This window comes from Rhipicephalus microplus, chromosome 5 (genome assembly GCF_043290135.1).
Source record: "Rhipicephalus microplus isolate Deutch F79 chromosome 5, USDA_Rmic, whole genome shotgun sequence".
NCBI lineage: Eukaryota > Metazoa > Arthropoda > Arachnida > Ixodida > Ixodidae > Rhipicephalus > Rhipicephalus microplus.
Genome location: NC_134704.1, coordinates 144046838 through 144071657, shown reverse-complemented (window position 1 = coordinate 144071657; position 24820 = coordinate 144046838). Strand labels below are relative to the sequence as shown.

Below are 24820 nucleotides of genomic sequence, written 5' to 3'. Positions count from 1 at the left end.
TCAGGAAATGGCTCATAACTACAATGTGCGTTAACCGCACGTGGCCCCTATAACATGTAAGTACATTAATGTTCATAAAAGTAGTTAGCCGCAGGTTGCGGGATTGAATCCCGGCGGCGGCGGCTGCATTTCCGATGGAGGCAGAAATGTTGTAGGCCCGTGTGCTCAGATTTGGGTGCACGTTAAAGAACCCCAGGTGGTCGAAATTTCCAAAGCCCTCCACTACGGCGTCTCTCATAATCATATGGTAGTTTTGGGACGTTAAACCCCACATATCAATCAATAAAAGTAGTTAGACAGCACTGCAATATAAATTGATGTTTCACCTACATTATTATGCCAGCATAGGATATTTTTCCAAGAGGTTCAATACCTAGCGTGGCTCTGATGTGGAATACTTGGCTGCCACGCAGATTGATTTCATTCGATTACTGCTGCAACCCGCGTATTTATTCTTTTCAATAACCGTGACAACAGTGTCGATGTCTGTTGTTTTTAACTATCTTGCGTTTTAATTACAAATGTCTGTTTTTACCACTTCTAGCTAGACATTAGGTGCCAGTCACCTCCGCCGCATAATCGCATACCGCGATCCGTGACATAGGGACATGCACCACGCATGTCCAGCGGGAGGTTTTGACAAAGGGCGTGGAGGGATTTTCCCGATATTCATGTCATGACCAGCCAGGGATGTTCGCCAAAGCGGCTTATCCTTTCATTTTAGTTTTGGTCTCATCAAAGTTAAGAAAGCGATCAGGAACGCCCCCAAACGTAACCACTTAGATAGATAGATAGATAGATAGACAGATAGATAGATAGATAGATAGATAGATAGATAGATAGATAGATAGATAGATAGATAGATAGATAGATAGATAGATAGATGCAATTGCCAGCAGCTTGCTAAAAAATAATGATTGATATGTGGGGTTTAACGTCCCAAAACCACCATATGATTATGAGAGATGCCATAGTGGAGGACTGAGGAAATTTCGACCACCTGGGGTTCTTCAACGTGCACCTAAATCTGAGCACACAGGCCTACAACATTTCCGCCTCCATCGGAAATGCAGCCGCCGCAGCCGCGATTTGATCCCGTGACCTGCGGGTCAGCAGCCGAGTACCTTAGCCACTAGACCACTGCGGCGGGGCGCTTGATAAAAAAAAAAAGATAGTTCGCATTCAAGACGTCATTTTGAATTAGTGCTCCCACCAGCAAACCACATGGTTTTCTACAGAGACAAAAGTACTTTTTGTGCGTAGGAACGTCAGGGTCTTTAAATCGTCGACTCATTTCCACGAAGTAAATTCTGACGAGGGAGTGTATCGCATGCGTGAGTAACCATAAGGTTCGCAAGCGTTGCCCGTATAATGTCAGCTGAGTGACGTAAAGGAAGAAAGGAACGAAGGAAGGAAGGAAGAAAGGAAGGATAAAGACAACAAGACAGAAGGCAAGGATGTTAACCAGGCACATGGTTGGTTTGCTACTCCACGCCGGGGGAAGAAGAAAGAGGAGTATCAAGAAAGAAGAGAGAGGGAGGAAGACAAAGCTAGGTGCTAGGGTGCATTATGTCTACGTTGAAGTCGTCGACTATAGACTAGTCGCCGACTTGTGAAGTAGTCTACAGCTACTTCTACTAAAATCCCCTATATTTTTCTTGGAATCATAGTCTGTTAGTTCTCATTAATATTGTCTTTGCCGAGTTTGTTTTTGTTGTGCAACTATACTTTGAAATAATTTGGTGCATTCAGCGTGTACTCACCAAGGCCCAGTTGTAGAAGAAGAGTTGGGTGGAGCTGAGGTCACTGATCCAGTCGATACGGAACTCCGGGCGTGGGAACGCCTTTTCGAGGACCATACGCTTGAAGTACTATCAATAGCAAAGAGAAAGGAAAAAGAAATGACGCAAGAATGATGCAAGTGATACTAAAAGAATGGCTGGCTTAGACTATGTCTTGCCATACACAGTCAAATTCTGTACGCGCATAACACTAAATATATTTCCTAGAGATTGCTTAGAAGGGTGGATTTGAAAATCACCTATTATGTGTAAGATTTTGGCGGTGTTTCGGCAGTAGCAGCTTCCCTTCACGCAAAAGTTAACTACCTACCAACAGTGTTCGTTAATTCTCTCTCTCGTATTGAAGTTGCACCTCAGATGTGCGTATTATTTGCTTTTTTATGGACAATGTTCACAAGTATGAAGAAGCCACTAGTTCGAGAGGGCCAGTCGTTCTGCAAGTACTCAAACTTAGGGCGGGTGACTTAATTCTGTGACAGACAGGTAAGCACTGTACAAAACTAGGGCCCAGCCGCACCGATTGCCTTAGACGAATACATTTCATCGCATATTGAATCAAAGCATAGGTCGAGGTACTGTTGCATGGCCACTTTTAATCGTGATTTGGCTAACGTCCGAGCCGAACTCAATCCACGTCGATTCTGGTAGCAATCGAAAGTGTACGCATGACACCAGTTTTATGGCACAGTGTGAAATCAAGCTCGACCCCACAAGGGCTCTTGGGATTCACACGGCTGCTGGCGTGGCTACATGGTGGCAGCGGAAACTAGCTAATGAGTCAATGGCGTCTGCGCCGCAACCACCCCCGAAGTATGTGAAAACGTCGCACACCTTTTGGATTTCTTTGAAAACTTGGGCTCCATTGTTTTCTTAATTCACAAAATGGAACAAGGAGCTAAAGGATGTTGAAGCAGCCAAGTTGTCAGTTACCATAGGTGAAAAGGTTCGAAAGTCGCACTGCACCTTCAAGCTCAAAAAAGCGTCAGATAGAATTGAGATCAAAGACTGGCCAGATTTTTGGTTCTTCTAACTGAAAATAATTAACTGCAATGCGAAGTTTTTTGACGGCCTGTACAGCTCCTAAATTGTGTTAATCAAAACTCACACATGATATCTGTTTTCGCTTCGTTGATCTTGAATGTACCTTACGGCTTTCACACCTGTTAGCCTATGACAATTTACGACGTAGCTGTTTGAACGTCCTTTGGCTGCGTGTTCTATTTCGCAGCAGTCGAAAAGCACAGAAACTCAGTTTTACAAGTTTTTCAGCCAACTAAAAGGTCGTGAGACGCCTGTACGGCCTGTGGAAACTGTTATAGCAGAGACTCCACTAACGTATCAACTGGCTTTTGTTGCCTGAATGTATGCAGTCAGTAGTCAGGGAAACCCAACAAAAGCCCACCTTCTATAAGAAAACAAAATATAGTACAGCCAAGCAAGCAAGCACGCCAGTTTTCATTCATGTAAGCGTTGTAAATCATACGTTTTAAATAATTAGTTTTTTTATTTTTCTTCTGACTTTTTAAATTTAACTGTTTCGTGTACTAGGCAAAGTTTGTTATATTAGCTTGGGTATCGATACTGCTTCATACTGATTATCAAATTAAACGAAGCAAAAAGCAAAAAAAATTACGGCATATTCACGGGGTGAATGATGATGAATGGGCGAAGCTCCGGAGGGATTCATCGGTAAACTGTGAATCTTCCGTGTAATTCGCCCAGTCGATCATCATGTAAAGACGTGAGAAACGCTGTGTGTGTATATACACAAATCAACTTTTATTTGTTCTTAGACGATGGATGGCTTGCGATGTCCCTTCATTATGACGGCTTTATGGTCTGTGAAATAAAGGGAGAGCGGTTCTGTCTGCGAGCGCGCTGCTGCCGCCTTGCGCTCTCTCCGCTGTGCAGCCTTATCCATCCGGCGACTCCGAGCGCGCGCCAACAGCGAACGATGGATGGATGGATGGATATGGCTGTACCCTTTAGATCGGGCGGTGGCTAGCGCCACGAAGCTGTATTAACTAATGAACCAAAAACTATATTTTTTTCCTTAAAAAAAAGTTTGAGGATTCGTACTTTGCAGTGAAGAGTTTAATTTTCACTCCTGCCTTGACTTTAGCCACCAATCAGATAACCTCCGTCTAGTTAAGTCTACCCGCTTAAAGTTTATTTTGCCCTCCCGGTCCCTAAACCCCAGTGCTTTGAAAAACTCTGCGCCATCATCCTGAACTATAGGGTGAAGCCCTTTACAGAACATTATCAAGTGTTCGGCAGTTTCTTCTTCCTCTCCACACGCACTGCATACTGTGTCTACCCCTTCGTATTTGGCCCGATATGTCTTGGTTCGCAGTACACCCGTTCTGGCCTCAAACAGTAGAGAACTACCCCGAGTATTATCATAGATCCTTTCCTTGGCAATTTCCTGCTTAAACGTTCGATAGATCTCTAGTGCGGACTTCTTAATCATGCCCATTCTCCACATGTCAGTCTCCGTTTCCTTCACTTTCTTCTTAACCGATAGTTCTTTTTGGTTTGGCCACCTGCTGTTTTCTAAGTATTTACCAGTCAACTTCCTGGTTCGCTTCCTCCATTTTGTATCGACATTCTTCATGTAAAAGTAGCTGAAAACCTTCCTAGCCCAACGCTCTTCCCCCATTTCTTTCAATCGTTTCTCAAATTTTATCTTGCTGCTAGCTTCCCTGCCCTCAAATAATGTCCATCCCATATCACCTTGTACTCCCTGATTTGGTGTATTCCCGTGAGCTCCTAAAGCAAGCCTACCTATTCCACGTTGCTTAATTTCTAATCTTGCTTGAACTTCTGATCTCATGCACAAGACCGCATTGCCGAACGTCAGCCCAGGAACCATGACCCCTTTCCATATTCCTCTCACAACATCATACCTATTGTAATTCCACAGCGCCCTATTTTTCATGACTGCTGCATTCCTGTTACCTTTAGTCGTCACGTATATTTCGTGTTCCCTCAGATACTCGGTCCCATTGCTTATCCATACGCCCAGATATTTGTATTTATCTGTTATCTCTAGCTTGACCTCCTGTATTCTAAGCTCACTACCTTCGTTGTCATTGAAAATCATGGCTGCTGATTTTTCCTTACTGAATCTAAAGTCTAACCTATCTCCCTCATTACCGCAGATGTCCATCAATCTCTGCAAATCTTCCTTGTTGTTGGCCATTAGCACTATATCATCTGCGTACATTAATGCTGGTAGTGCCTGATCAATAAGTTTTCCTTGTTTGACTAAAGAGAGGTTGAAGCCCAGTCCACTTTCCTCTAATTTTGCCTCTAATCCTTGTAGGTACATCATGAATAATAAGGGTGACAGGAGGCACCCCTGCTTGAGCCCCCGTTTTACCTCTGCAGGCTTGGATACCTGTTTTTCCCACTTTATAACTACCTTGTTACCTTTATAGATGCCCTTTAAAAGATTAGTGACTACATGTTCCACGCCTAGTGTGTCCCATTATTCCCCACAATTCCTCTTGAACCACGCTATCGTACGCTCCCTTGATATCCAAAAATGCTAGCCACAGGGGCCTGTGTTCCTTTTCTGCTATTTCGATGCACTGCGTCAGTGAGAACAGATTGTCTCCCAACCTCCTGTGTTTCCGAAACCCATTCTGCAGTTCCCCCAGCACCCCCTCATCCTCTATCCACGCCTGCAGTCTTTCCTTTATAATTTGCATCGCCAGCCTGTAGACCACTGATGTCACTGTTATAGGACGGTAGTTGTTTATGTCAGCTTTTTCCCCCTTTCCTTTATAGATCATGCTCATCCTGCTAAGTTTCCATCCATTGGGAACTTCACCATCGATTATTATTTTGCTCACTGCCTCTCTCAAAGTCTGCTTAGACTTCGGACCTAATGTCTTTATCAGTCTAATTGGTATGCCATCTGGGCCTGTTGATGTACTACCAGGAACCCTTTTCTCAGCCCTTTCCCACTCTTGTTGTGAAAATGGAGCTATTGCACCACTTGATTCGTCCTTGTCTATTGTGGTGCATAAAGTACTTCTTTGTTGAAATTTTTCTGTCACCCTTGTTCTTATATATTCAATAGCTTCATCCCCTTCTAGCCTAGCACCTTGGGCTGTAGTTATAAAACTCTGCTCTAGGCTCGTCTCATTTCTTAGGGAGTTTAGATGGTTCCAAAATTTCGCAGCTGCCTTTCTATCTTTTTTATCTACTTCCGCCAGCCACTGAGCTCCCTTCCTTCTAATCTTTTCATTGATCAGAAGGGATGCATCCCTTCTACAGCTTAGAAAGTTTGCCCATTTTCTTTCAACATCATCTGTCGGTTCACCCCACTGCTTAGCATGTCTGTGTTCCCTAGAGGCTTCCTGACGTTTTGCTATGGCTCTCTTAACTTCCTCATCCCACCAACTTTTGGGTTTGTGTCTTCTTTTCCGGGGTGATTTTTCACGCGTCTTAACAAGCTCTAGCTCAAAGAGTCTAATTAGATTCGTGTATGACCACACTGTCTTATTATCCTCCGTGATTACTTTCTCAATTTGTTTAGTGGCTATTTCAATTTGCCTTTCTGGATAAAAATTTTCCTGTAGTTGCTTATCTTGTCTCCTTCCCACTTTCACTGCTCTTCCAAAACTTAGCTTGATACGTTTGTGTTCGCTACCCAGACTTCTGGAACCACCAACGGATTTTATTACAACGCTCCCCCTAGCGTACGTCGCCGCACTAAATCGAACGATTGCCTTCAACCAATGACACGCGCCATATGTGACATCATTCCTATTTTATAAGATCTCGCGTCTTTCATCAACTACAAGTACCGCTTTCTAGTTTATAACATCTTGCATCTTTTCATCATCAGCTACAAGTACCACCATCTAGTAAACACTACAAGAACTAAACGAGAGGTGGCTACATACAGGAGACGGTACCGCCATCTAGTGAACACTGAAAGAACTAAACTTGAGGTGGCTACATACATGGGACGGTACCGCCATCTAGTGAACACTGCAAGAACTAAACTAGAGGTGGCTACATACAGGCTACAGGGGACGCACAGCCCACGCCCTAAGGAGCTTCGCCCCTAAAACGTAATCGCCTGCTTGCCCTCATTCATTCAGCTACGGTGAGATCCTTAAGAGCTCCTCCCTTCCCACACACAACCACACTAAGGAGCCAAGCCCCGTTCTTTTTGAATAGGTTACTGGGTCTACCCGAGCGTTAGTTCCATTTCTAACTGTACGGGCTACTACGCAAGCTTGGCCGTTCCACTCACTCTGTACGCCGGTATTACAGCTGCGTGGTAGTGAATGTCCATTGCTGGTAGGATGGAGGTCTGCAAGAAGCAAGCACAGAGACAGCGTGACTTTACGCAAAAAGAAAAAGGCACTTGAAGCAGCCTCGCTCTGAAGGCGACCAGCAGGACCATATCCAAGGGCCATTAGGTCATGTCGTTCGTTCGGTCTCACCGGACGACGCTACAGTATACTGTCACCTGCGTGTGTTACACAGTTAAGAAAGGCAATACTTCCGCCGGTGGGGCGGGGGGCTGGCACAAGTTGCGAGCGCAGTTCACCCTTTATTCCATTAAAATGTGCGCAGAAAAATAACAATGGCACAACATAGCAATTATATTGCCGCATGTCGTCATCGGTCATCGATTATCTGATGCTTATCTGATGTTTATCTGATGGTCGGTGCAATTCGTCAGCTTTGATACGTGCAAGACCCAAGAATTCAGCTTCATCAACAGTGTCCTTGTAAGTTTCAAATTAAACTTGACTGGACTCATTAGGCCGTGACACGTTACCACAATTATTTAAAACAACCGCGATGTTTCACGGGTATCCTGGCACCGTTTCTGCCAAGCTGCGGTTACATGTATAACATAGTGGCTACGTAATAAAACAAAGAAGCACGCGCTTCAAAGCGACTTTTTGTTAGCGCTATTAAGTCCCAGCACCACATGGTTAAACACCACCAAAAGCTATGACTTTTAACAGAGTGAAAAGTTATTAAATGTACGTCTAGAACAGCCATATTAATAAACGGGGGAAACAACCAGAAAATTACTGCCGATTTCTCAGAATGAAAGCTTCTTTATACACCTGTCACACTATGCAGCTTAAATGCACTTCTAGAGAGGGAACTTCACCGCTAGTGTCACGTTGTGATTGCGAACTGCTATCTTTCTCAATACACACTTTCACAACGCTTAGTTTAAACAATGCTACTGAACACGGACACAGAACACACACCGTAATTACATTCAACTGGTAATGTTTTTTTTTCATATGCACTTGACGCATATGTATACGCACGCTGATAGGCGTAAACAAAGACCAAACTTAGCATGGTAAACCAACAAACCTGTCAAACGCTTCGGCTTTTTTTTAACACTTCAGCCGCATTGCCGGATTACACAGTACTGATTTGCAACCAGTAGCATTGTTCTAAATGTAGCCTGGTCCCGCGAAGCGCCTGCTCATTCATACGCCAAATCCGACGCCGCTTTCATATCATTCGTTAATTCATGCACTCCACAACAACCAGCACACGCGACGAATTATCCACTCCGACTTGCGCGCCAAATTCACGGAGAAATCCCAAATGCACGCACAGTGGGCACATGGAAAATTTTCACTCACGTTATCCTTCCGCTCTGTCGAGAGGCAGAGGGCGTACTTTTCCATTTTTCTCGACCACGAGTAACCAACCCAGTTTTCCCCCACCTGCTGGCCGTTGACGACCATAGACCCTGCAATAGCGTTTCCATACCGTAATACATACAAGAAAGTCGCTGCTGTTCAACCAGAATAACAAATGCCCTAAACTCACATTAAAAAAAAACCATTCATTGGCCTAAAAACACATCGCTTTGAATGACGTTTTGTTACTCCGATTGCAATTTGCCTTTAACGGCGTATTCACTCACCGAATGCAATTTCAATGCGAACGTCGAAAATAAATCAATTCTTGTAATGCCACAGTTATTTTTCGAAGCGATAAGAATATTGCCACGCTCCTTTCTTTATTGAGTTCGACGTGATCGGGTTTCGCACACACAAACTGTTAGCCCAACTTCAAACAGAGTGGCAAGCAGTACTTGGGAAGCTTCGTCATCGTTTCGGACACTTCAGACTGCTTCCTTCTTCACTGTCATAGCCATAGGCATGTGCAGGGTTCTACGTTACGTGGGGGGAAGATATTATGTCAATGTATGGGGCCGACTTTGATTGATTGATTTGTGGGGTTTAACGTCCCAAAGCCACCATTTGATTATGAGAGACGCCGTAGTGGAGGGCTCCGGAAATTTTGACCACCTGGGGTTCTTTAACGTGCACCCAAATCTGAGCACACGGGCCTCGACATTTCCGCCTCCATCGGAAATGCAGCCGCCGCAGCCGGGATTTGAACCCGCGACCTGCGGGTCAGCAGCCGAGTACCTTAGCCACTAGACCACCGCGGCGGGGCCCGACTTTGCATCCCCTCTTCTTGCTTACCCCTCCCCCCTGCGACCCCTGTACGCACGCCTATGGTCATGATCACCACTGAACACATGTCACTATGTTCGACAACGTGAACTCGCTAATGGTTGACACATCTGAAGTGTCAAAGTAACACGATTACATTCACCGCTTTTCCAGGATGCAAGAGGCACTTAAAACCTCTAAATAGGATGTGAACAGATATAGGGCAATTACGAACACATCTAGAAAATTCTCTGCGCGACTACGTGTATTATGGAGACCGCTGTGTATATACTAAATATGTGATGGAGTTGAGATGCAGTGCAGGCATTTGAGCAAACTTGCAACGTTACCTTCTTTCTGTTCTTTGTAGCGTGTTAAGCAAAGAGTGTGTTCATCAGCTGCACACCTTAAGGTTTTATTCCAGCTGACAGCATTATTGACATAAGTTGTGTTGCCAAAGTGCGGTAAATATTGCTGAGAGAATGTGTAAACGTAAATGTTGGCTTTCATTGCTGGAGGCTTAACGCGGCCTAGCAGGCCTTTCTAATGTGGAGTACACTTGCGCGTGCATCTATATTTGGCATTTATTCCAAAGCAAGAACAAGCTTGGCTAGGCTGAGGAGGTGACCTTTCAGTGTTGAAAGTGAACACCTTTTGATCACCGATTCAACGTCGACATTTTCCTTTCTCCAAACAATTACAGTCGATATCAGCAAAATGCTTGTACAAAAAGTCAGTATTCAACAGATCAGTCATTTTGCAATGAAAACTGGAAGCCATTTATCAGTGCTGGCCACGAACTTCCTGAGATAAATACGTTAATGCTGAACGCCAATGGTGGCAGTTGGCACGGGTGAATAATTTTCTTTTTTTTTTGTATAAGAATAATGTTCTCAGGAGGCGCGCATCCAGGCAACCCAACGAAACGTGTACACGCCTGCCAGAGAGGAGGCGTTGGCCAGACGAAGTAGCGAACGTGCACGCGTGTTGGTGGAAACGTGGCTAGCGTGGGGCTCAGGCTATGAATCACTCCAGTTACGCTGCACGCGCCAGTTTCTCATGCCCATAACTATCGCGCGTGCTAGTGGGACCTTGGAAAAAGAAAGATCAGCAAAGGAAGCCAAGCTTTTTCATTTTCAACCAGACGTCACTTCAAGTTCGAATAGCAGTATATTGTCACTTGCTCGTGACGGTACAAAAGACTCCAGCGGAAATCGGGAACCGCAGCGCTTCATTTGGCCGAACTTGTCGCTGAGATGCTAAATTGAGCTGCAAGTGGTAATAATAATAACAATAATAACAACATGGGGGGTTTGACATCCCGAAACCAGGACATCGTTATGAGAGACGATGTAGTGAAGGACTCCGGAAATTAGGACTATCTGTAAATCTTAATGGATAGTGGCGAACGGTGCGTCAACCGACGAGAAAACTGAACCACCGCAAGGCGCGTCGGCATTTCTGCATGCGGCAACGAATATTCGAGTATCATCACTGGTTACCACGCTTGTTCGAGAATAAAATCAGCTGTTCGCGTTTGCGTGCTCAAGCCCGAATGATAGTGGAAACATGATCTGAAATGGTCTCAGACATTTTGGTGAGGTTTCCGTAAGACCTTATTAACGCACGCGATAGACCGGCAATGTATAAAATAGAAAGGGGCGTGTGAGACAATATGCTACTCCGAGTCAATTTTGATCTTTGCTGGTGAGTAATGCCGCCGGCGACCATGATTATAGCATTGCTAAGCAGCCGGTCCGTCAACGCACACCCCAGGAACAACGAACGTTATCACGGGCTTACCAAAGGTGGCGTTCTCTGTTTCACGGAAACGTGGGAAGTCACCCGACCGACTAACAACAGCTACGAAGTGAGCGAGTGTGCTGAGGAAGTGTCTCGTTGCCTTCGCCGCCGGCTTGCGAGAGAGAGAGGAGAGCGCAGGAGAGAAGAGAGAAAGTGCGAGAGGGATGCGCATGCGCAGCAGAGAGTGCACGCGTGAGAAAAGGAGGGATAGGTCTCCAAAGAAAAGCTGTTTAAAGCTGTTTCGCATCTATATCTGCTTCAACATCAAGTGGATCTATTAACATGGTTGCTGAAATCTTTAACAGTTACTACGTCATTAGTTGAATCTATGTAGTCTACGAAATTTATGCACAGTCGAGCAACAATAGTTAAATTATTTGCGACTTAGTTACCTTAGACTTGACTCGCCGTTATCAGTGCCAGTGTATATTCCTGTAGTGTTACCCGCAGTTTCATGGCCACAAGTTCGACCGAATAAATAGTTTTCTCTTTGACATGCTGACTGTTGCATTCGTCGACGTTACGGTCATGTGGCACTATGTTGTTGGCTATTGTAAATAATGGTCAGTTTTCAATAACAAAATTCTTGTGATAATACTGTTTTTGCTCTATTCGGCTACAAATGTGGCCATACATACAAATGACTCAAGCTAAATGACAAATGAAACTGAAGCTTGAGTTTTTCTTTTAATAATCCACTCCACGGCAGCTCTTGTGAACGCATTCACGCGTTTGCTGACACGAGGATCATGTTAATTTTGCCTAATACTACCTCTACGGTTGAGGAATGCTAAACGCAGCACGGCTGTACTGTTTGACCATTGTCGGAGATTTGTGTACGCGTTCGACAATAGGTTACACTTGGCTCCCAGAGCACACACACAGGCGTGTGTTCTGGGAGAGAGAGAGAGAGAGAGAGAGAGAGAGAGAGAGAGAGTGTGTGTGTGTGTGTGTGTGTGCGTGCATGCACGCGCGCTTAAGTTATCAACGTAAGTTTTTTTTCTCGTGTGTGATATTTTCAACAAAAGGTTACAACACGATCACAATGCCCTTACCGGCGTTAGCGTCGTTCAAACACTAAGACCACGAAAACAATGCAAATGCAACTAAAATATAAATTCATTTTCTCACCGCTCATTGTCAAGGCTTTCATGACACCGACCATCACCAGGTAGGCAGACGCTGCGGTAAATATGCGACTGCGCAATCATGGAATAAAAACAATCAGTTTCTTCATGCAGCAACTTTATGGAACGTTGTGGAACTCATTTAACTCAGCAGGAAAAATCTAGCATACAGACACCTTGGACCAAGTTAAGCTTTCACGAATATTCGAATGCTCCGAGTATTACTCGTCATTCTGCAAAAAATGATAATCCGCTAGACTGGAAATATTGAACTGTTCGGAACAACGCTTGAGGCTTACCAAGAGTTTAATATAAATACAAGCTGACAACCATCCCAAATTTCGCTTATTGCACACACTTTATTTTTCAAATAGGGAGCTCTCCAACTTCCTTGGAATACTGTCACACCTACAGCGTCGTGCCAATATGATTCTCACGAGAAATACAGACATTTAGTTCGTACCGCGTTTCCGCACTACAAATAGATACCGAGCCTTGGCTTACAACGTTCCCACAACGCCTAACGCGCACGAAAGTACAACCGCCTGCAACAAGAAACAACTTCACTCACATTTCTGCTCTCCGGTTCCATAGAAACATGCACAAGCAAACTATTCTCACAGTTGATGTAATGTTTTTCTTAGTTCAGTATATTATAAATAAATTGCGTCGTGTTACATCTTGGTATCCTGCGTTGTATTAGAGATACAAATGTATTTTTGTTCTCGTAAATGTATAAATGTGCGCTTTTCAAGTTTTTGAGTGTCAATGTATACGATGGTCTATGCGCGGTGAATATTGACTTTTGAAAATCCTTTTTTACGCATTTATAATAACTGTTTAAAAATAATCAGTTGTGAGCTGAAATTTAATTCAGTATGTATTGTTCATTTTTTATGTTGTACTTGCATGTTATGTAATCATTTCCGCACAACTGCCATGTGTGTGCACATAACACCAGGACGTTTGTCAAACCATTCTCACGACTTTGAGCCTAGGTTACCTTCTGGGTTTGATGGTAAATAAAACAATTTAATAGAAATTGAATTGAATACGGACGAATAGTACGGTATTCGAATTCACTTCAGTTTGAAGTAATCTATTAGGAAATTTTTATGTAATCAATATGAAAAAAAAATAGGTACATACTATTCCCTGATTAGGTTCCAGTAAAAATGGTTTCACTGCAGTAGAGGCATGCTAAACAAAGAAAACACCCATGCCCCCATCCACCCTCCCAAAAAATTCACATTGTGGCAAAGCCATATTTCGACTATATAAATATATTACCTTAGGATAGGTTCATCATTTTTTAAAGTTCAAATGAATAATTTATCAGCCTATATGTTCTAATTAGAGTAAATTTTGAACCGAAAGAAACTCTACAGGTCATCATCACGTGCATTCTACCGAAAGTCAAATCGTGCTACAATTCAGGTTTGCTTCCACTTATTTTTTAACCAAGAAGAATAGCATTTGCACATGTTCTCTTTAACTTCTTTCAACATCGAGAAGGTTAGTTGAAAATCGCATTTCCTTCGAACCTAAAATTCAGTATTTGCACAAGACTGGGCTAAATGATAGCCGAATATGACAATTCACGGACCATCCGACAGATCTGCTGCGGATGCCTCAGCAGAATATGTTCACACAGAAGAAGTTTTTTCTGAAATACTAAGTGCTACAAAACAAAAACGCCAGCCATTTTGTAACATAAAGGGCCTATGATATTGCTATATTTTTTCACTTGCCTACTATTGTTTTCTACTGTTACTTTAGAGTTTTCCTACCTTATTCGCCTTTGTACAGGAGGTCCCGATGCAGTACCTTGACTATGGGACCTTTGTCTATGTACTGCATACTTTAACACACTTTTAATGAAACATTCGGATTCGGAGTTTCGTTTCGTTTTTTTTAACTCACATCAAGTATCGCGTTGACCTAAGCCAGAAAACTAAATAAATTGGATACTTGGGCAGGTTGGTATGGCATCTGTAAAACGAAACAGCAGAAAATACGGAGCACAAGAAAAGTTTGGGGCACAAAGAACAGCGCTGACTTACAACAGAGTTTATTCGTAAACCCCACGGCACAATTTTGATCCCCTGTAAAAGTAGGGGCGGAGGAGTCTTCTTGACTCGCGGGCTACTGATGACGTGAACAGACGACTGCGCTAGCAACCGGCCTGTTCTTACCGGGTGATGGCGGCCACTGTTCGCTCGCCATCAGCTGCGACGTAACTATCCCACAGCCCCTACGCTGGCCTCACCGGCAGATGAAAACTGCGGGCGAGATCGTGTGCTTGCTTCACACCTGGGTGCGAGAGAAAAATTAATCTGGACTATACTTGTGCAGTCCTAAACGTAAAAAGGGGTGAGTTAGGAGTTCGCAAATATACATTGCGTGGTGTTGACGAATAAGCCTTGTTCTAAGTCAGCGCTGTTGTTTGTCTCCTCCTTTGTCTTGTGCTCCGCTTTTTAGGCTGTTCTATTACCGAGATGACTGACGTATTCAGAGTGTTTTGGTAGTGTCAGAAGCATACCGGCCCAGCTAATCACTAGTGCTATACTTTCGGCACCGTTACAACACAAGACCAGACCCAAGTGAGAGCCGGGGCGTGCTTGCTCTATTTCACTCCCGCCTCGAACGGTAACGTTTCACAATGTTGGTATGTTTGACAAAGCGTAATCTTCCTGCTCGCGATGCCTCGCAAACGCATCTGCCTCAGCCTCCCCATCCAGCCCTTACATTAACCACCTGTGCGTAAGTGCCGGGCGAGTAGCCGGGGAGGAAGTGCTTTGACCCCCCCTTCCAACCAAATTCTCATTAATAGAGTTTTATTTGTATTTTTGCTAAAATATTCAAGGACTTAGACAATTCCCCCCCCCCCCCCCGCCACCCCTCAAATCAAAATTCTTTACTACAGCCTTGTGCGTTTAACTGTCGTTTAAGCCAACTACGGAAGGGCAAGATAATGTTGTATCTGCAGGATCAAGAATTGACGAAGTTTAATCTTTACCAAACCTGTAGTTATCTATAACAAAAGCAACACGTCCTCTGAGGAGGGCCAGGTAAAAAGTATTTTTCGGTTGCTCTGCAATCAATGTGCACATAGAGAGCTCCTTCACTAGCTTTGATCTTAGCATGCCTTTGTGTTTGGTGAACTTCTCTACGACGTGCCGACACCACTGCGCTTTGGCATTCGAGCCGGCAACATGGTCTTTCATTCAGATTTGCGAGTTTACTTCGTAGCTATATCTACTGGATAATTTGGTCCAGCTTCCTCTCAGGCACACGCACAAATGACCCGAGCCGACGCACCACCCGTGGTTACATCCAGTGAGCAAACGCCATCGAAGCAGCTGTTAAACGTTCACCTAGTCACTGGAAACTTTGTGGCAAAGCTTCGCGCGAAGCTGCATCGCCTCTATACAGCGGATCATGGAGTTCCCTTGGAGCAAGATACCCAAGGACGACAGAGCTGCAGCTGCAGTTGTAGCGCTCTAGGCGCGCTGATTCCACGAGTGTCTACTTATTCTAAAGCCACAGCCTTTAGTGTCACACACTCTAATCCGTCCGTCCGTGCTCTGAAACGCTGCGAGATGCGGCCTCTACCCCACAATCTCTCAGCAACCACGTCGTAACACAGCGGCGCATTGTAACAGTGGCCCACTACAGCTGTGGCTGCTGCCTCTTACACTCTCTCACTAACCAAGTGATTGCTGAAAAAATAGAAAGACCAAAAAACAAAAAAGAAAAAAATGGCATTGCATAGTCAGTGGAATGGCCACAGGCTTTCGCCAAAGACGTTGAAATTCACAAGGTGTAATTTTTCGCCTAGCTCGCCTCATCAGTGTAACTATGGGCGCCCGGATACGACTCGCGATACGCTTGCGCGACAGCTGCTCATAAATGTTGCGACGCGATTTATGACCTAGCAAGATGTAGTTTAGCCTTGGCAAGCCTAATGTGTATATACTGTGGTACTAGACCCGACCAAACTGCGAGTAGTTGAGTGTACGACGATTAAGCACCGCACGATTCGGTAGCTATTTTGCGTTAATGGCTTTCCATAAACAGCTTTGAGCATGTATAATCACTGCATCAAGCATTTTAAGCCTGTTCAGCACCTATGTCCTATACTAACGGCCACCAGCGAGGCACACTAGTTGTCCCGGAAATCTGCTTCATTAGCCTTATCGCGCGGGTGTAGCCAAGTGGGTGCCTCCGCGTCACAGAAACAGGCGACCCGCTAAACCATACGTAACAATTGTACGAAGGACTGAACACGCTGGCATTATACATAAACTTGTGTACCGCTGAAATGCTACCTTCAAAGGTTTTGCAAATCTATGGCACCACGTGGGGCACTCACTTCTTTTGGCTGTTGCGAAAGACGGGTGGGGTGTAGACGCCCATAGGAACGACTGAAACGCAATCAATAAAATTAACAATCATTAGCATTGTTTGCAAAAAGAAAGTGCGTAAATCAAATATACCTAAGGCAAAAAGAATTGCTAAGAATATGTAAAACAATGCACATTTGTTCCGCAGCTTGTGAACAAACATATAAGTTTTCCAGTAGTGGAACTGCATGAAAAAACACATCAATTAGTAAACAAGTACCCGAACTTAATGCGAACGTTTCTATCCGCTTAATCTTTTGGTACATTCCACGCGTTAGCATAATTATTCACGGAAAATTATGGTGTATGTATAAAGACATATATAGGTGTCCATTAATGCAATATTTCTGCAACCACTTTATCCGCTTGTGCATATTACTTAGCGTTGTACCTCTCAGAAGACGTACCACTCATTGCCCTGTTTCAAACAAATAGACATATAAACTGTTTTTATGGCAACAATAACTTTGTATTTGTATATCAAATGTTAAAGCAAGAAATACAGGGGGTGAGTGTAAAGATCTGCATGTTTAAACTCCGAAAAAAAAAACGATTTATTCCTTTCCAGAAAAATGTTTCACACACATTTTTTTCCCTAACCACGCTTTGCAGTGATCATGTCACAGTTAGAAGGAGCTTGTATTTTCAATGGCACCACGTTATTGTCCTCATACCAGCGGCTTAGTGAAGCTTTTGCAGAATTCTTTCGTATTTCCAGTTGAATTCAGCTTTTGCAGCGTCCAACAGTAAAAGCACAGATATGCCGTCAATGCTGTTCCTATTGCAAAAAGCCTGAATGCGAGCCTAATTCAGTGCACACAACAAAATCGGACTGCGAGCTGATACAAAACTAGCTGCAGCTTTAGTTTTGCGTGCTTGCAAGAAATGGCAGGTCAAATATTCACAGAGAACCAACGATTGAATGCTAGTTTATTAAAATTTTGTATTCAAGAAAGAAAACGTAGCTTCTCCTCCACAATTGTTGTGATACCCACAAGGAAAAGCTTCAAAAGAGATGAAAAAGGAATCATGTTCCTGTTTTAAAGTCGGGTGACTCCACGGAACCTTCCAATTACAGGCCGATTTCTCCAATATGCATCCTCCGCAAATTACTTGAGCATATTTTGAATACACACTTTATAAGCTATCTCAACTAAAACGACATGCTCGTTTTTAATAAACGTGGTTTGTTAATCAATATGGTTTTCATGAAAAACTGTACTAACTCGTCACAGATATTCACACTTCTATACACAATCAGCTTTACATAGATGCTGTCTTGATTGATTTTTCTAAGGCATTTGATTGCGTGCCTCACAATCACATAAAACTTAAAATTATGACCTTACAACTTGCCTACAACTCGACATGATGGACTGAGGAATTCCTTACTAAAACATATCAGGTGATCAGTTAACCAAATTTCTTTTCCAACCATCGTGACGTCCCCTAGAGAGTTCTCCGGGACTCCGTCCTTGCCACATTACTTTTTCCAATATACATGAACGACTTAGCTGCTAATCTCAATTATCAAATCTCAATTATCAAGCCTCTTCACAGACGATTGCGTCGTTTATAAAGTCATAGCTAGCAACAGTGATGTCATTTCACGACAGTCAAACTTAAATAAGCTAACAGAATGTTTCAACCCTTGGTAAATGGAAATCAATATTTCAAAGATTAAAAACGTGCAATCATTTCGCCTCAACTGTTCGCCCGAACACTAACCACTATAGAGTACGTGGTCATAACATCTGGCCAGTATCCCCAATTAAAACTTGGTGTCTTCTTTACGTGAAATTTCAGCTGAAGTGCACACATTGAACACGTCACATCTAAAGCATGCAAAAAAATTAGGGTAACTTACACAACGCTTAAATCTCGCAAACACCGATACAAGGCTTCGTGCGTATAATTTTCTCATCAGGCCTTCTTTGCAATATTCGATGACTTGGCACCCTCCTCACGCTTACTTGTCAAACCTACTCGGATCAGTTCAAAATAAAGCAGCCCTGTTTATGTTGTATTTCTATTCTCGATACGAAAGTGTATCTGCCTGGGAGAAAGTTCTAAATCTTGTTAGTCTTGATTTGCACAGAACAGTTGTTTGGTTGTTATCATGGTGAAAACCCATTTGACTGAGCTAACCTTTCGCCCGCTCCCCATTTCTCGATTCTACGAGATCATGTTCATAAAATGAGACATAATTGATCGGGCCTACTTTTATGAAAATTTGCCGTTAGTATTATCGATTACCGAGTGGAACTCTCTGGCCTGATCTATCGTGTAACTTATAGTAATCGTCGTTCCAAGCTGCCCTGACAGCGTTTTTGTAAGAAAACCTTTCATAAACTAAAATTTCCGCATTTATTCATGAAAAAAAAAGCTACCGCATAAAAACTGTATGATGAAACAGGAGCATCAGACTTGCACCTTGACTTGTGTATATTTTTCCGACTTTTTCCTTGCCTCTTCTGAATTGTGTTTCAACTTTTACAGCTTTCCTTCTGTCGTTGTATGCATTGTTTGCGACAATAATGATATTAGAAAATGTTACCCTTTAATTATATGTCATTTATTTATTTCGCAGTTTCTGCGTTGATTGCCCCTTGTACATGTACACAATCTTTTCCGTGCTAACGCTTGTATTCCCCCTATGTGATGCCATTTTTGAAACCTTAGGGTACTCTAATAAATAAATAAATAAATAAATAAATAAATAAATAAATAAATAAATAAATAAATAAATAAATAAATAAATAAATAAATAAATAAATAAATAAACAAACAAACAAATAAATAAATAAATATGTAAATAAATAAATAAATAAATAAAAAACCCACTGTAGCAGTGCCGCGGATGCAAATAGATAAAGGAACAACTCTGCTTGACCACTCCCCTTCTCGCGTCCAGGCGTGCGCTCCTGGCACGATTTCTTCGACGCTGAAAGCGACGAGGACATGGTGTTACTGCTTAGAGGCGCAGCTGCGCGTTTTGATAGAACTGGTGCTACATAGTGAAAATGCACGTGCGAACTGTATCTCATGGCGCATAAGTTTGCTCACGCCACCGGTTCGGTACTGCTAGTGACGTCACGTTATTACTGAATTATATTCTTATATACACGCCTTTAACCTCTTGAAGGGAGCTTTGCAAATCTACTTCTCATGCTTTTGGAGTGTACACTTCTTTAGGCGAAATCCCTGTTGAAGCTAGGACAGGTTGTGTTAAGTTTAAATGAATTATGAATAGGTTCGGTTAGCATCAGCAAGTTTTAACGGGGCTACGTATACACTCCAAGAACTGTTTCCGTACACGTAAGAGTCACCTGTCTAACACTTTCTTTGGAGAGGCGCACTGACTCTCCTGAAAAAGCCACATTGACTCTTTTAAGGAGAGAGTCAATGCGACTCTCTCTCCTTAAATCACTCTCACATGTATAAATGAGAAGTGAGTCAATGGACACTTAATTTCCGTGTGTATTGCGCTTACGAGGAACAAAAAAGGTAATCTGGTGTGTGCCTTGGTAAAGCAGCATACAATAGCGAATCGCTGAGGCGAGGTTACTCAGTGATTTACACATGAACCATTCGTGGCATGAATGCTTTCTATATAACCTACACAGTGTTTCTGGGCTTAATAAAAACAGGAATAAGCTGCGTTTATCAGTTAGCAAAGCATGACCACGGCCACTGTGGGAACAACAATAAGTTTATTGCTTTACTTCAGTGCACTGCAGACCCCGAGATGAGCTTTCGGTAAACCTACCATTCTATTCTTGCTCTGCTGTCTAAGAACCCGCCTGAATATGCGAAGGTAACATATTATCTGCAACATTAGATTGTTGAGCGTAGTCGATCGTTATCAAATAAAACGAGGTATAATAGAAAACAAGGCGGCTACATGAGCACTTACAAACAACTGGCTATCTGCTAAAAAAAGAGCCGCCACATCCACGAAGTGAATGATAATGAGTGGGCGAAGCCACGGAGGTAAACCTGGTATACCATAAATCATCCGTACATTTTGCCCCACTCGATTTTATTACAACCCTCCCCTAGCGTACGTCGCCACATTAAATCAAACGATTGCCTTACACCAATGTCACTCGCCATGTGTGACATCATTCCAAGTTTTCTAACATCTCGCATCTTTCATCATCAACTACAAGTACCGCCGTCTAGTTTGTAAAATCTTGCTTCTTTCCATAGATGGATGAACGAATATGGCTGTACTCTTTATATCGGGCGGTGGCTATCGCCACCAAGACGTAAACCCAATGAACCAAAAACTAGATTTAATTTTTTTCCTTAAAAAGTGAGGTTGAGGATTCGTAATTTGCAGTGAAGGCTTTAATTTTCACTCGTGCTTTGACTTTAGCCACCAATCAGATAGCCTCCTTCTAGTTAATTCTACCCACTTAAAGTCTATTTTGCCCACCCCATCACCTAACCCCCGGTGCTTTAAAAAACTCTGCGCCATCATCCTGAACTATAGGGTGAAGCCCTTTACAGAACATTATCAAGTGTTCGGCAGTTTCTTCTTCCTCGCCACACGCACTGCATACTGTGTCTACCCCTTCGTATTTGGCCCGATATGTCAGCTACAAGTAATCAGCTACGATCATTAGCTACAAGATACGCCTTCTAGTGGACACTGCGAAAACTAAACGAGAGGTGGCTACATGCAGGGGATGGTGCCGCCATCTAGGTAACGGTGCAAGAACTAAACGAGAGTTGGCTACATTCAGGGGACGCACAGCCCGCGCCTTAAGGAACTTCGCCCCTTAAGGTGAACTAAAAGACCACATGTTATGTTTAACACATTTGTAACATGTGGTCTTTCAGTTTACCACATGTCATGTGGTAAACTAAGAGGCCACATGTTACTAATGTGTAGATACCTGTAAGGTTGTCCCCATTTCTAAAAAAGTTGTTTAGAAATAGGTATCAGAGCAGCAAATTGCACAACACTGAACTATATTGTCTGGAAGGTGACCTGATACTCAACTAGCTACCCCACTTTGGGAAAGCATGTTTTCCCAACCTGTGGCCTCCCAGCTTTCCGCAATATATCTGGAGCGCTTCCAAACAAGCCGTCAATTTTTTGCAAGCGCCCGGTATGACATCTTATTGCTTTGCGCTGTTCGTGTTTTCCCGCTTTATCTCATATCGTATTGCGATGCCACGCTCTCGTCGTCTGCGTTGCTCTTGGCTAATCTAAATTGAACAAAAATGTTTCAGGTTATCATTGCAATGATCTCCCCGCGCACTTCATGTCGAGGTAATATTAAGTTGTCCTTCAAAAATGTCAAAGCGGCCTTTTTTTGTGCAACGACTGTGAAAAATTGTTCTCTGCGAAATTTCTCAGCAGTGCCTAGCATCTGTTCATTATTGTCATGCCGATATGGTTTTCTTTTTGTGAAGACTTACACAGATGGTCTTCAGTTGGTGTGTAGGTGGCGTACAACGGACTGTATGGGTTCCTGGAATGAGGCAAAACAAGAGTAGAGTATGCAAAAGGACAGGTCAGTAAATGACACAGAAAAATTCAATTTAACTTCTTTAGTAGTTAAGTAGTAGCTTAACAGGGATTCATCCAACGACCATAGTAATGTTCATGGTTTTATCTGTCCTATACATGGCAAATGTTTGACCTGAAAGGTGAAAGCATATGAACATACCAATGCTTCTAACAGTTAAAATATTATTATTACCTCACCATAATTATCCTATAAACAGTCATATTAACCCACTCGGACTCAGACTCACCAAATTTCTTTTGAGCCAAGCTCATTAGGACTTACACTAAAGAAACTTTTACTCAGTTGGATTCACTCAGACTCAAACTCCCCAAACAATACTCACCCGAACACACTCACACTCAGACTCATGACTCGATTTGAGCATGAGGGAGTTTGAGTGAGCTGACTCATGACAGAGTTCGGCAACCTATGCCCATATTTATGTTTTTATTTTAATAAGTACGGAGTTGATAATTTGCGCAGTGTTTGCATTCTTTCCTGCTGCGTCACCGTTCTCTGGTGAACCACCGCTTGAAGATCAATTACTTATTCGGGCATCATTGCACCCCTTTCATCTTACGAAAAAGCAGTCATGAATCTACGAGCGAGTGAAGAAATAGCACCATGCCTACTTCTGTGCCCCCGAATGATACCTGGAAGCGCAAGTTTCTACTGACTGACGCATGAACCCGGAAGAAGTGCGCAGAAATTCTGTGACCATCCCGCCCGAACTTGCTGATCATTTTGTTGAATTCCGAATATCTATGATCCACGAGTCAATTTTCCCCGGCCTCCACCTTGCTTCCATGATGCCACCGTCATGCATCTTGTTCCCCAAGCCATTCATCAAAACGTGATTTGCACCCCTAACAACAGCCAGCGTATTCCACTGTCATTATCATTCGCTCGCCAGCCCCGAATGGAGTTCTCCATGACCATTACTATCTGTCATCATTTTTCCACTCGCTGTCATCCGCCATTCTGACCACCAATGTTTCCACCGTAGGCAATACACTTTCCACCTTACCCTTTATTGTTTTCACGATGACCACCAACCTAGAGTTTTCACCGTTGCTAACTTTCGTGACCGTGTGTACTAGTGTGGTCTCTAGTGGTAATATTGCGTACAATCCTTTCGCACGGCCTATCATGCGCACTAAAAAGGATTGTATTTGTACCGGGGAATTCATCGATGACATGTACGTTACTGCTGCCCAATGGCGCGCACAGTACAAACTACCCTCATCTGAGTGCAATTCTACATTGGCCCCCGTCGCCCGACGTTGTGTCATGCTCCTCCACTGCTCGAGCCTTTACGGTGGGCCAGCGTTTCCAATTGATGTCCCTCTTGAAAAACTTTCATTGTTTTTTCATGCAGTGTAACTTTCCCCGAGCCGAGGGTCAGCTGTACCGCCTCACACCGACAGTGGCTCTCAACCACCTCTGTACCAGCGCCCGTATAGCGTTTCTGTCGCAGAACGTCATGTTATAAATAAAAATCTCAACCTGCTACGACACAATGTAATTCAACCTTCGAATACTATATGGTTATCTGGTGTCTCCTTTGTTACTTAATATGATTCCACCTTGTGGATTTGCAAATCTTATCGGTGGACTCACTAGATAAAGGGTGTCTATCTACCATCCGCATAGACCGCACAATTGACAGCCTACAGTGAAAAGAATTCATTTCCTTTTTTCCAGTCAGAGCAGGGGCAAGTGCTCATATTGCGAAAAAAAATCGGTGACCTCAGTGGCCGTCTCAGATTGTATAGAAGCTGTTTCTGTATAGCGGGTAAGGTGGTCGACGGCCGTGACAATCCAACGATAGCTATCAAGACAATCAAGGTTCTCGGCCACCTAGTCAGCAAAGAAGAAATTCGGCCAGACCACGAGAAGCTTGCTGCCGTCCTCGACTGCTCTCGTCGACGACGCCAAAAGGACCTGCGCTGCTTTCTTGGGTTAGCTTCTTACTTCCGGCGCTTCATACGTGGCTTCGCGGAAATTGCGTCTCCGCTCCACCTACTCCTCGCAAGTAACGTCACCTTCGTTTGGTCTGAAGACAGTGAAAGCGCTTTCACGGCATTGAAGCAAGCCCTCACGTCCAACTCGTTACTGTGCCACTTCAATCCAAGCGCACCCGCCATCCTTTACTACTAGTCATGGTCTAGGTGCGGTACTCTTGCAGCCCGACAACAACTCACGCGAACGCGTCGTTGCTTACGCAAGTCGTTTTCTTACCACTGCAGAAAAGAACTACACCATCACCTAGCAGGACGGTCTTGCTGTTGTTTGGGCAGTGCGAATAATCCGTCCTTATTTTCACGGCCGTCACTTTACCGTCGATACTGACCATAACGCAAAACGCCCCATGATGGCTTTCATCGCTGGAAAACTTATCGGGTCGCCGCGGTCGCTAGGTGCTTCGCTTGCAGGTGTAGAATTTGGATGTCGCCTACAGATTTGAAAACAAGCATCAAGATGCTGATGCCCTACGCGCTATCGTTTGTGCAGCGGAGGCCGCTCATCATCGCTACTCCAAAACGGCACCACCTCGCCAATCGCAGCGCTAAGTTCACTTCATTCGGGGCCGAATTTGACCTCGTTTCACAACAACGAGTCGACCCATACTGCCGCACCATTGTGGATGACATGACCAGCTCTACTCCTCCTCCAAACGCCCGACTC

The 24820-nt window shown here is 43.6% G+C and overlaps 1 protein-coding gene across 1 annotated transcript in view; it reads right to left on the bottom strand.

Annotated features, from left to right (window-relative positions):
• The window catches only part of LOC119173357 (uncharacterized), a 420783-nt gene that overhangs the window by 10905 nt on the left and 385058 nt on the right, over positions 1-24820 (bottom strand). The window contains exons 15-20 of the mRNA XM_037424210.2: positions 22041-22093; positions 16577-16628; positions 12206-12273; positions 8447-8556; positions 7075-7134; positions 1764-1871 (exon numbers count right to left, since the gene is read on the bottom strand). Coding sequence (XP_037280107.2) covers positions 1764-1871; positions 7075-7134; positions 8447-8556; positions 12206-12273; positions 16577-16628; positions 22041-22093 — 451 coding nt within the window. The remainder of the gene's footprint in view (positions 1-1763; positions 1872-7074; positions 7135-8446; positions 8557-12205; positions 12274-16576; positions 16629-22040; positions 22094-24820) is intronic.